Genomic DNA, 13,846 nt, shown 5'->3' with positions numbered 1-13,846 from the left:
GTAACCCTTAGTAACCTTAAGTAACCTTAAGTAACCCTTAGTAACCTTAATTAACCCTTAGTAACCCGTAGTTACCTTTAGTAACCCGTATTAACCCTTAGTAACCTTTAGTAACCTTTAGTAACCCGTATTAACCCTTAGTTACCTTTAGTAACCTTAATTAACCCTTAGCAACCCGTAGTTACCTTTAGTAACCCGTATTAACCTTTAGTAACCTTTAGTAACCCTTAGTAACCCTTAGTAACCTTTAGTCACACCATCTCTCTCTGCTTTACCTGACTCACCTTAGTAACGCTTAGTAACCCTTAGTCACACCACCCTCTCTGCTTGGCTTGAATAAGTCACCATCGCTACTGCACCACTCAGACAGAAACAGGGACAGGTATGTGTGTGGGAGAGATCCCTTTTAGTTGGTACCTGTATTCAAAACAAAACCTGACAGGAAGTTGTGGAAGAGTTTTAGTGTGCATCCCAAATGGCACCCTTCTCCGTATGGACCCTGGTCAAAAGTAGTTTAGTTTAGTTTATTAATTCAAACATAAAAAAAACAAGCACACATACAACTTGAAAAAGCCATACGTGCACACGAGGTAAATCAGGGGGAATAACAAACATTAAAGTCTGGAACTTTCCATTGTGGTCCTCTTTAGTGTAGAGAACAGTGTGCCATTTGGTGCACAGCCTTAGTGTGTCATGCTACTGAATAAATGCCTTTTAGCATGTCACACTGGTCCATTTGAGATAGGTGTTTCACCTGAAATACAGAATGACACAATCAGTATGGATGTTGTATTGTGGCGTAGGGAAGAGGGGTGTGTGTGTTAGTGTGTGTGGTGTGTGTGTGTGTGTGTTAGTGTGTGTGGTGTGTGTGTGTGGGTGTTAGTGTGTGTGTGTGTGTTAGTGTGTGTGGTGTGTGTGTGTTAGTGTGTGTGTGTTAGTGTGTGTGGTGTGTGTGTGTGGGTGTTAGTGTGTGTTAGTGTGTGTGGTGTGTGTGTGTGTGTGTTAGCGTGTGGTGTGTGTGTGTTAGTGTGTGTGTGTATAATAACCCACGTGTGTTTTCCTCCTCAGCTCTCCAGCTACAGTCAGATCACTGTGTTGACCCTGGCATCCCCGTCAACGGCCAACGCCATGGCAACGACTTCTACGTGGGTGCCTTGGTAACGTTCAGCTGTGACGCCGGGTACTCCCTCAGCGACCCAGAACCCTTGGAGTGTGAACCAAACTACCAGTGGAGTCGACCCCTGCCCAGCTGTGATGGTACGGCCTGATTCTGAATTCTGTTCACAAAATGGCGCCCATGTTCCCTCGAGGTGGAAGTTGCCCTTATCATACAGTAAAGCTAGGATAATAGGACAATCTTATGACTTCCTAATATCTAACTTTAACCGTTGGGGGGAATCTTAAATCAGTGTTCAAACCCTAAATCAGTGTTCAGGGCCCTGCTATGTAGTGTCCGAATGTATCCTCAAATCGACAGCAATTTCGCAATACTTCTTTATGACACGCTATATTCACTATATTCTCTGAGTATTTGGCAACTCGACAAGTCTTTCCAGATGTTTCATACCCTCTAAAATGTTCATCTCTTTCTTTTCTCCGTAAAATATTTTTATCTATGACTCTCCTTCCTATTTCACTGTAAAGGCTTTTATATTTAAGGCCAGTATTGATTTCCTCCTCCTGTATAATGATATTGATGATATCCACCTCTCTGTATGTGTCCTTCAGAAGGGCACTGCTAGTAAACTGCACTGTAGAGCATGGTGAAACCTGGGGACATTTCATTAAGTGTAGTTCTAGTATCTACCATTACTGTCTCCCTCTCTCTCTCTCACTCGGTCTCTCTCTCACTCGGTCTCTCTCTCACTCGGTCTCTCTCTCACTCGGTCTCTCTCTCTCTGTCCCTCTCTCTGTCTCTCTCTCTTTATCTCTCTCTCACTCGGTCTCTCTCTCACTCGGTCTCTCTCTCACTCGGTCTCTCTCTCTCTGTCCCTCTCTCTGTCTCTATCTCTTTATCTCTCTCTCCCTCTTCTCTCTCCGTCTCTGTCCCTCTCACTCTCTCTTTTTCGCTCTCTCTCTCTCTCTCTCTCTCTCTCTCTCTCTCTCTCTCTCTCTCTCTCTCTCTAACCCTCCTCTCTTTATGCCTCCCTCCCTCCCTCTCCTCCCCCCCACCCCCCTCTCTGCAGCTTTGTGTGGAGGTTATATTCAGGGTAACACCGGTACCATCCTCTCTCCTGGGTTTCCTGACTTCTATCCTCACAACCTCAACTGCACCTGGATGATAGAGTCCTCCCACGGGAAAGGTGAGCAGGGCCACTCCTGTCTACATGCTTTCAGTCTCATTCAATTTCACTGACATTGTCATTTCATGTTTCAGGCCCTTTAAAGACATCCCTGCACCGCTGATACCCAACCCCCCAGTCACATCACTATTAGAGTTATTACCTCTTCATAAAATATCTTGGTTACCTCTTCATAAAGTATCTTGGTTTTCTCTTCATAAAGTATCTTGGTTTCCTCTTCATAACTTATCTTAGTTACCTCTTCATAAAGTATCTTGGTTTCCTCTTCATAAAGTATCTTGGTTTCCTCTTCATAAAGTATCTCGGTTTCCTCTTCATAAAGTATCTTGGTTTCCTCTTCATAAAGTATCTTGGTTTCCTCTCCATAAAATATCTTGGTTTCCTCTTCATAAAGTATCTTGGTTTCCTCTTCATAAAGTATGTTGGTTTCCTCAACCCTCAACCCTAAAATAGGTTATACTGTATTTGATACAGCCAAGCCAACCCTAAAATAGGTTCTACTGTATTTGTCATCCGAAAGGTTCCATCAAGTGTTCGAAACGATCAGATTCAGCTGTACAAACACATGATCCAAGCTTACTCTTCTCCTGCTTTATGTCCCGCTCTCTCTCCCTCTCCTGCCCAACAGGAAGAGTGTAGCTGACTCCTCTCCTGTTTTCTCTCTCTTGCCCCACCAGGTGTCCAGTTCACCTTCCATACATTCCACCTAGAGTCTCCTCATGACCACCTGTTGGTGACAGAGAACGGCAGCTTCCCGGAGCCCCTGTGGAGACTAACGGGCTCAACACTGCCCCCCACCCTCAGTGCAGGCCTGTATGGGAACTACACCGCTCAGATACGCTTCCTGTCAGACTTCTCTGTCTCCTACGAGGGATTCAACATCACCTTCTCAGGTAGGGGTTGGGTCATCCTCTGCTTGTGATTGAAAGGGAACTTTGAAACCGCTATAAATGTAGAATAATGCCTCAAAGGACCATGAAATAGAGCTATGAAGATTTACAGAGGAACATGTGGATAATACTGAGAGAATAACCTATTGTATGATGTAATGCATTTGTAGAGCCACCAAAAACACATATGAGTATCTGTGTATATGTGTGTGCCTCCCTATCTGTCTAGGAGGAATATGGAACTATCCTGTTCCCAGACCTGTTTATTTGTTGTGTCTTGTGGTTGTTGTCATGCCACAATGACCATATGAGTTGACCACATTAAAACAATGTTCTGGTACCAGGCTAGTGTCATTGAGCCAGATAGGAAGACAGGCTACCACTTGAAACTGAGCAACAGTGACCTCCCGAAAAAAATATTTTGACAGTGACCATTCTGTTGTTGTTGTTTTGGCTCCTTACTCAGGCACACAATGATTACGTCACACTTGGATGAAGGCTAATGGCTGACATAACATCTGCAGTTTATTTTGGTTGTGTTTCAGATTATTTTGTGCCCAATAGAAATGAATGGAAGATAATGTATGGTGTAATTTTGGAGTCACTTTTATTGTAAATAAGAACAGAATGTGTAGTAACACTTGACATCCAGTGTTATAACCACGTCATGACGGCTGACATAACTAGTTATAACCATTCATAACGGCTGACATAACTAGTTATAACCATGTCGTAACAGCTGACATAATTAGTTATAACCATGTCGTAACGGCTGACATAACTAGTTATAACCATGTCATAACGGCTGACATAACTAGCTATAACCATGTCATAATGGCTGACATAACTAGTTATAACCATGTCATAACGGCTGACATAACTAGTTATAACCATGTCATAACGGCTGACATAACTAGCTATAACCATGTCATAACGGCTGACATAACTAGTTATAACCATGTCATAACGGCTGACATAACTAGTTATAACCATGTCGTAACGGCTGACATAACTAGTTATAACCATGTCATAACGGCTGACATAACTAGTTATAACCATGTCGTAACGGCTGACATAACTAGTTATAACCATGTCGTAACGGCTGACATAACTAGTTATAACCATGTCATAACGGCTGACATAACTAGCTATAACCATGTCATAACGGCTGACATAACTAGTTATAACCATGTCATAACGGCTGACATAACTAGTTATAACCATGTCGTAACGGCTGACATAACTAGTTATAACCATGTCATAACGGCTGACATAACTAGTTATAACCATGTCGTAACGGCTGACATAACTAGTTATAACCATGTCGTAACGGCTGACATAACTAGTTATAACCATGTCGTAACGGCTGACATAACCTACCTTAATATGGTCGTAACACTGTTGTAACACTGCCATGACCCATATATTTACACATGTTGTGACATATAGTGTGTTATTTTATGGCTGGTTATAACACCTACATAAGAGTGTCAAAACCCACATTCATTCAAATTAGTTTTTCCACTGCCAAGAAGGTTCCTTTCGTTTTTGGACAAGTTTGTCCTTTGTTGTTGTTGAATTGAATTCTTTACAGTATTTTGTTCATCATGCTTTAATTAAATAACTAATAGAAAATATACTTCTTGCCAATGTCAAGAATCATTTCGACCATCGTAGTCATATCAGGCAGATAGTCTTATCATGTCCTTTTATCAGTCCTCAGTCTAATAGAGGGTGTCTTGTCCTACTCCTGATATCTGCTCCTACCTTCATCCCAGTCCTCAGTCTAATAGAGGGTGTCTTGTCCTGCTCCTACCTTCATCCCAGTCATCAGTCTAATAGAGGGTGTCTTGTCCTGCTCCTACCTTCATCCCAGTCATCAGTCTAATAGAGGGTGTCTTGTCCTGCTCCTACCTTCATCCCAGTCCTCAGTCTAATAGAGGGTGTCTTGTCCTGCTCCTACCTTCATCCCAGTCATCAGTCTAATAGAGGGTGTCTTGTCCTGCTGCTGATATCTGCTCCTACCTTCATCCCAGTCATCAGTCTAATAGAGGGTGTCTTGTCCTGCTCCTACCTTCATCCCAGTCCTCAGTCTAATAGAGGGTGTCTTGTCCTGCTCCTACCTTCATCCCAGTCATCAGTCTAATAGAGGGTGTCTTGTCCTGCTCCAACCTTCATCCCAGTCCTCAGTCTAATAGAGGGTGTCTTGTCCTGCTCCTACCTTCATCCCAGTCATCAGTCTAATAGAGGGTGTCTTGTCCTGCTTCTACCTTCATCCCAGTCATCAGTCTAATAGAGGGTGTCTTGTCCTGCTCCTACATTCATCCCAGTCCTCAGTCTAATAGAGGGTGTCTTGTCCTGCTCCTACCTTCATCCCAGTCATCAGTCTAATAGAGGGTGTCTTGTCCTGCTCCTACCTTCATCCCAGTCATCAGTCTAATAGAGGGTGTCTTGTCCTGCTCCTACCTTCATCCCAGTCATCAGAAACAGAGCATTGCACAATAACAATGATAATTTTAATATGGTCAATTAAAAAAATAAATGTAATATTAACATAAACATACTGTTGACAAGGAGGCTGTGATGTAATGGAATGTTTTTCGTTGCGTGGTGTGTTTTGACACTCTGATGTCAATGTCATGACCAGCCTTAAAATAACACAATATACAGTATGTCACAACATGTCATGACAGTGTTATGACCCTATTATAACAGGTTATGACAGTTAGAGGAGAGGAGAGCTGACTGCCCTCCGATCAAGTTAATGTCAGCTGATATGACATAAATAAAACAACATACAGTATGTCACAACATGTCTAAATGTTAAAGTTAATGTCAACTGTTATGACCATATTATAACAGGTTAATGTCAGCTGTTATGACCCTATTATAACAGGTTAATGTCAGCTGTTATGACCATATTATAACAGGTTAATGTCAGCTGTTATGACCATATTATAACAGGTTATAACAGGTTAATGTCAGCTGTTATGACCATATTATAACAGGTTATAACAGGTTAATGTCAGCTGTTATGACCATATTATAACAGGTTAATGTCAGCTGATATGACATAAATAAAACAATATACAGTATGTCACAACAGGCCTAAATGTGTCATAACATGTTAAAGTTAATGTCAACTGTTATGACCCTATTATAACAGGTTAATGTCAACTCTTATGACCCTATTATAACAGGTTAATGTCAGCTGTTATGACCATATTATAACAGGTTAATGTCAGCTGTTATGACCATATTATAACAGGTTAATGTCAGCTGTTATGACCATATTATAACAGGTTAATGTCAGCTGTTATGACCATATTATAACAGGTTAATGTCAGCTGTTATGACCCTATTATAGCAGGTTAATGTCAGCTGTTATGACCATATTATAACAGGTTAATGTCAGCTGTTATGACCATATTATAACAGGTTAATGTCAGCTGTTATGACCCTATTATAGCAGGTTAATGTCAGCTGTTATGACCATATTATAGCAGGTTATAACAGGTTAATGTCAGCTGTTATGACCATATTATAACAGGTTATAACAGGTTAATGTCAGCTGTTATGACCATATTATAACAGGTTAATGTCAGCTGTTATGACCCTATTATCACAGGTTAAGACAAGTTAATGTCAGCTGTTATGAAATGCTAACCTCCCCTGTTATTGTAATGGTGAGAGGATAGCATGTCTTGGAGGTATGATATAACATGCTAACCTCCCCTGTTATTGTAATGGTGAGAGGATAGCATGTCTTGGGGGTATGATATAAAATGCTAACCTCCCCTGTTATTGTAATGGCGAGAGGATAGCATGTCTTGTTGGGTATGATATAACATGCTAACCTCCCCTGTTATTGTAATGGTGAGAGGATAGCATGTCTTGGGGGTATGATATAACATGCTAACCTCCCCTGTTATTGTAATGGTGAGAGGATAGCATGTCTTGGGGGTATGATATAACATGCTAACCTCCCCTGTTATTGTAATGGGGAGAAATTAGCATGTCTTGGGGGTATGATATAACATGCTAACCTCCCCTGTTATTGTGATGGTGAGAAGTTAACATGTCTTGTTGGGTATGATATAACATGCTAACCTCCCCTGTTATTGTAATGGTGAGAGATTAGAATGTCTTGGGGTTATGATATTTGTTGGTCTGTAACTTTTTAACTCATCATTATTCATGATTCATGCAGGACTATCCGTAACCATGGTAGAATCCACATTAACGTGTTTAGAAACATATTCTATTCTTATTTACAATAAAAGTGACTGCCAAATGACACAATTCGTTATTTTTCCATTAATTTCTATTGGGGCACAATATAATCTGAAAAACAACCAAAACAAACAGCAAATGAATCCAGCAAGTTTGTAAAGTCACAAGCTTGATGTAATCATTGCGTGCTAAGAATACAGGACCATATACTGAACTTTTTACTACTTTAATACAAATATAAGTGAATTTGTCCCAATACATTTAGTTTCCTAAAATGGGAGGACTATGTACAAAAAGTGCTTTCATTTCTTAACGGTTCACCTAATATGGATGAATTTACCCTCAAATTAAAGTTGACAGTCAGCCGTGTCAAAATCCAAAGTGCTGGAGATCCAACACAACAACAACAACAACAAATCACTGTCCCAATACTTTTGGAGCTCACTGTATATCGACGGCTGACTGTTTCGGTGATCATGGATCAACTAGAAGAAATCCTATTGCATTGTATTATGGGTATCCTCACTAATGAAATCATCCCTTTCTCCTCTTCCAGAGTATGACTTGGAGCCATGTGAAGACCCGGGAGTTCCTCCCTACAGCACCCGCAAGGGGTTACAGTTTGGGGTGGGGGACATGCTCATATTCTCCTGTTTCCCTGGTTACCGTCTGGAGGGGCCGGCGAGGGTGACGTGTCTGGGGGGGCGGAGGAGGGTGTGGAGCTCCCCTCTGCCAAGGTGTGTTGGTAGGTGGTCACATGATTTAATTTGTCTTTGTTCACCCCCCCTCCTGTCCCAACCGACCTCAACTCATCGACTCCTCGCGCGCAGTCATTTACTGTACATCAATTTATACCCACCTCGTCTTCACTTCCATTCATCCAGAAGACTGGAAAACACTCCCACAACCTTAAATACAACTTTATATACCGCCACCTACGCCTGATGCACACTATCATACACTTCCCCTTCAACAACACGTCCCATACCGCACCAGAGAGTACTACACATCCGGCTGGATTATGGAGATATAGAGAGGGGATTACGGATATATAGATAGTGGATTATGGAGATATAGAGAGTGGATTACGGATATATAGATAGTGGATTATAGAGATATATAAAGTGGATTACGGATATATAGATAGTGGATTATGGAGATATGGAGAGTGGATTACGGATATATAGATAGTGGATAATGGAGATATAGAGAGTGGATTATGATGGTATATAAAGTGGATTATGGAGATATAGAGAGTGGATTATGATGGTATATAAAGTGGATTATGGAGATATAGAGAGTGGATTATAGAGAGATAGAGAGTGGATTATGATGGTATATAAAGTGGATTATGGAGATATAGAGAGTGGATTATAGAGATATAGAGAGTGGATTATGGAGATATAGAGAGTGGATTATGGAGATATAGAGAGTGGATTATGGAGATATAGAGAGTGCATTATGATGGTATATAAAGTGGGTTATGGAGATATAGAGAGTGGATTATAGAGATATAGAGTGTGGATTATGATGGTATATAAAGTGGATTATAGAGATATAGAGAGTGGATTATAGAGAGATAGAGAGTGGATTATGATGGTATATAAAGTGGATTATGGAGATATAGAGAGTGGATTATGATGGTATATAAAGTGGATTATGGAGATATAGAGAGTGGATTATAGAGATATAGAGAGTGGATTATGGAGATATAGAGAGTGGATTATGGAGATATAGAGAGTGGATTATGGAGATATAGAGAGTGCATTATGATGGTATATAAAGTGGGTTATGGAGATATAGAGAGTGGATTATAGAGATATAGAGTGTGGATTATGATGGTATATAAAGTGGATTATAGAGATATAGAGAGTGGATTATAGATATATAGAGAGTGGATTATGATGGTATATAAAGTGGATTATGGAGATATAGAGAGTGGATTATGATGGTATATAAAGTGGATTATGGAGATATCGAGAGTGGATTATGGAGATGTAGAGAGTGGATTATAATGGTATATAAAGTGGATTATGGAGATATAGCGAGTGGATTATGGAGATATAGCGAGTGGATTATAGAGATATAGAGAGTGGATCATGGAGATATAGAGAGTGGATTATGATGGTATATAAAGTGGATTGTGGAGATATAGAGAGTGGATTATGATGGAATATAAAGTGGATTATGGAGATATAGAGAGTGGATTATAGAGAGATAGAGAGTGGATTATGATGGTATATAAAGTGGATTATGGAGATATAGAGAGTGGATTATGGAGATATAGAGAGTGGATTATAGAGATATAGAGAGTGGATTATAGATATATTGAGAGTGGATTATGGAGATATAGAGAGTGGATTATGGAGATATAGAGACTGGATTATAGAGATATAGAGAGTGGATTATAGAGATATAGAGAGTGGATTATGGAGATATAGAGAGTGGATTATAGAGATATAGAAAGTGGATTATGGAGATATAGAGATTGGATTATGATGGTATGTTAAATGGATTATGGAGATATAGAGAGTAGATTATGGAGATATAGAGAGTGGATTATCGAGATATAGAGAGTGGATTAAATGGTTAGAATTAGTTCTACAAAAATCCAGTGTCACCAAAAAAAACTGCATATTTTATGAGTAAAAGGGGGTATTCATATCTTACCCGACGAGGTCCAGAGAACTGCTGTTTTTTTCTTTTCTACTTGATAATTAAATCCACCCACCTGGCGTCCCATTCCAAATCACTTCCTCATTAGACGGCAGGAATGATAGTCAGCAGTGGTGGTAGTGTAAAAATGAGCCCCTCGTAATTAATAGAATTGAACTATAACGTTTGCAGGTCTAACTAAGGAGAGCAGGTGGAATCATAAAAATAGGAAAACAGCTTAAACTGTTACAATGAAATAGAGAAATACCCTACATGATCAAGAGTATGTGGACACCGGGCTGGTCGAACATCTCATTACAAAATTGTGGGCATTAATATGGATTGGGTCCCTCCCTTTGCTGCTATAACATCCTCCACTCTTCTGTGAAGACTTTCCACGAGATGTACTCTTGACGTTGGCACGTTGCCACAAAGTTGGAAGCACAGAATCGTCTAGAATATCGTTGGATGCTGTAGCGTTAAGATTTGCATTCACAGGAACTAAGGGGCCTAGTGTGAACCATGATAAACAGCCCCAGACCATTATTCCTCCTCCACCAAACTTTACAGTTGGCACTATGTATTCGGGCAGGTAGCGTTCTCTTGGTATCTGCCAAACCCAGATTCATCCATTGGACTGCCAGATGGTGAAGCGTGATACATCACTCCAGAGAACGCGTTTCCACTGCTCCAGAGTCCAATGGCGGCGAGCCTTACACCACTCCAGCCAACGCTTGGCATTGCGCATGGTGATCTTAGGCTTGTGTGCCGCTGCTCGGCCACGGAAACCCATTTCATGAAGCTCCCGACAAACAGTTATTGTCCTGACGTGGCTTCCAGAGGTAGTTTGGAACTCAGTAGTGAGTGTTGCAACCGAGGACAGAGGATTTTTACTTATTACGCGCTTCAGCACTCGGCGGTCCCGTTCTGAGAGCTTGTGTGGCCTACCACTTCGCGGCTGTGCCGTTGTTGCTCCTAGACGTTTCCTCTTCACAATAACAGCACTTACAGTTGACCGGGGGACAGCTCTAGCAGGGCAGACATTTGACATACCGCCTTGTTGGAAAGGAGGCATGCTATGACGGTGGCACGTCGAAAGTCACTGAGTGCTTCAGTAAGGTCATTCTACTGCAAAATGTTTGTCTATGGAGATTGCACATTCCAGTTGAATTCCTATTTTGCTTTTCTGTTATCTGGCCTTCTGCTTTTTCTATGTTTGGGAGAAACTGGGTCAGGCAACTACATGAATATGAGTTGACGGCTGGCTGAACGGTTTTCAGTTGTCCTTTTGATGGATTCGAGTGGTTTTCTGTCTGCAGTGAGTTTCTGTTCGTGTTTCAATTTGACAGATCAAAATACTGTAAATGTGTAGAAAGGGTCACAGATACGTTGACCTCCATCCAGTCAGAGGTCATCAGTTCTCGTCTCTCCTACATTATCCCCCCCCCCCCCCTGCATGTCTCCAGAGAAGCAGGTTTAAGGTTTAAGCAGGTTCTCTCTCTCTCTCTCTCTCTCTCTCTCTTCCTTCTCTCTCTCTCTCTTCTAGCTGAGTGTGGATCCTCGGTGACTGGCATGCAGGGAGTGCTGCTGTCTCCTAACTACCCAGGTTACTATGGGAACCACCACGAGTGTATCTACTCTATACAGACCCAGCCAGGCAAAGGCATCCAGCTCCGAGCACGAGACTTCAGCCTGGAGGACGATGACATGCTCAAAGTGAGGGAGGCAAAGAGCGTGTGTGTGTGTGTGTGTGTGTGTGTGTGTGTGTGTGTGTGTGTGTGTGTGTGTGTGTGTGTGCGTATTTGTTTGCATGCTTGCATAAGCTTAGTGCGGAAACCTCTTAGAGTATGTTTATGGGAGGGAGGGAGTGAGTGAGAGATAGATTGGAGTGGGGGATAGATTGGAGTGGGGGATAGATTGGAGGGAGGGATAGATTGGAGGGAGGGATAGATTGGAGGGAGGGATAGATTGGAGTGATGGATAGATTGGAGTGATGGATAGATTGGAGTGAGGGATAGATTGGAGTGAGGGATAGATTGGAGTGGGGGATAGATTGGAGTGGGGGATAGATTGGAGGGAGGGATAGATTGGAGTGAGGGATAGATTGGAGTGAGGGATAGATTGGAGTGAGGGATAGATTGGAGTGGGGGATAGATTGGAGTGAGGGATAGATTGGAGGGAGGGATAGATTGGAGTGGGGGATAGATTGGAGTGAGGGATAGATTGGAGTGAGGGATAGATTGGAGTGAGGGATAGATTGGAGTGAGGGATAGATTGGAGGGAGGGATAGATTGGAGGGAGGGATAGATTGGAGGGAGGGATAGATTGGAGGGAGGGATAGATTGGAGTGAGGGATAGATTGGAGTGAGGGATAGATTGGAGGGAGGGATAGATTGGAGGGAGGGATAGATTGGAGGGAGGGATAGATTGGAGTGAGGGATAGATTGGAGTGAGGGATAGATTGGAGTGAGGGATAGATTGGAGTGAGGGATAGATTGGAGTGAGGGATAGATTGGAGTGAGGGATAGATTGGAGTGAGGTATAGATTGGAGTGAGGGATAGATTGGAGGGAGGGATAGATTGGAGGGAGGGATAGATTGGAGTGAGGGATAGATTGGAGGGAGGGATAGATTGGAGTGAGGGATAGATTGGAGTGAGGGATAGATTGGAGGGAGGGATAGATTGGAGGGAGGGATAGATTGGAGGGAGGGATAGATTGGAGTGAGGGATAGATTTGAGTGAGGGATAGATTGGAGGGAGGAAGGGAAGGAGGGAGGGATAGATTGGAGTGAGTGAGGGAGGGAGCGAGGGAGGGAGCGAGGGAGGGAGCGAGGGAGGGAGGGAGGGAGGGAGGGAGGGAGGGAGGGAGGGAGCGAGGGAGGGAGGGAGGGAGGGATAGATTGGAGTGAGTGAGGGAGGGAGGGAGGGAGGGAGGGAGGGAGCGAGGGAGGGAGGGAGCGAGGGAGGGAGGGAGGGAGGGAGGGAGGGAGGGAGGGAGGGAGGGAGCGAGGGAGGGAGGGAGGGAGGGAGCGAGGGAGGGAGGGAGGGAGGGAGGGAGGGAGCGAGGGGAGGGAGGGAGCGAGGGGGAGGGAGGGAGGGGGGGAGCGAGGGAGGGAGGGAGGAGGGAGCGAGGGGAGGGAGGGAGGGAGCGAGGGAGGGAGGGAGGGAGGGAGGGAGGGAGGGAGGGAGCGAGGGAGGGAGGGAGCGAGGGAGGGAGGGAGGGAGGTGGTTTCTTTCATTTAGATTCAGGATACAGTACCTTCAGAAAGTATTGACACCCACTGACTTTTCCCACATGTTGTTGTGTTACAGTATTCCAGATGTTGTGTTCCAGATGGTTTACATGTTGTTGTGTTACAGATGGTTTACATGTTGTTGTGTTACAGTATTCCAGATGGTTTACATGTTGTTGTGTTACAGTATTCCATATGGTTTACATGTTGTTGTGTTCCAGATGGTTTACATGTTGTTGTGTTACAGTATTCCAGATGGTTTACATGTTGTTGTGTTCCAGATGGTTTACATGTTGTTGTGTTACAGTATTCCAGATGGTTTACATGTTGTTGTGTTACAGTATTCCAGATGGTTTACATGTTGTTGTGTTACAGTATTCCAGATGTTGTTGTGTTCCAGATGGTTTACATGTTGTTGTGTTACAGATGGTTTACATGTTGTTGTGTTCCAGATGGTTTACATGTTGTTGTGTTACAGTATTCCAGATGTTGTTGTGTTCCAGATGGTTTACATGTTGTTGTGTTACAGATG

The 13,846-nt window shown here is 42.7% G+C and overlaps 1 protein-coding gene across 1 annotated transcript in view; it reads left to right on the top strand.

Annotated features, from left to right (window-relative positions):
* The window catches only part of LOC135549478 (CUB and sushi domain-containing protein 1-like), a 1,027,892-nt gene that overhangs the window by 622,981 nt on the left and 391,065 nt on the right, over window positions 1-13,846 (top strand). The window contains 5 exon segments of the mRNA XM_064979475.1: window positions 1,069-1,257; window positions 2,187-2,303; window positions 2,981-3,196; window positions 7,983-8,171; window positions 11,628-11,797. Of these exon segments, the coding sequence (XP_064835547.1) occupies window positions 1,069-1,257; window positions 2,187-2,303; window positions 2,981-3,196; window positions 7,983-8,171; window positions 11,628-11,797 (881 nt within the window).

Source organism: Oncorhynchus masou, chromosome 12, assembly GCF_036934945.1.
Source record: "Oncorhynchus masou masou isolate Uvic2021 chromosome 12, UVic_Omas_1.1, whole genome shotgun sequence".
Classification (NCBI taxonomy): Eukaryota; Metazoa; Chordata; class Actinopteri; order Salmoniformes; family Salmonidae; genus Oncorhynchus; species Oncorhynchus masou.
Note: the sequence above shows the minus strand (reverse complement) of the source record. Positions and strands in the feature narration are given on the sequence as shown.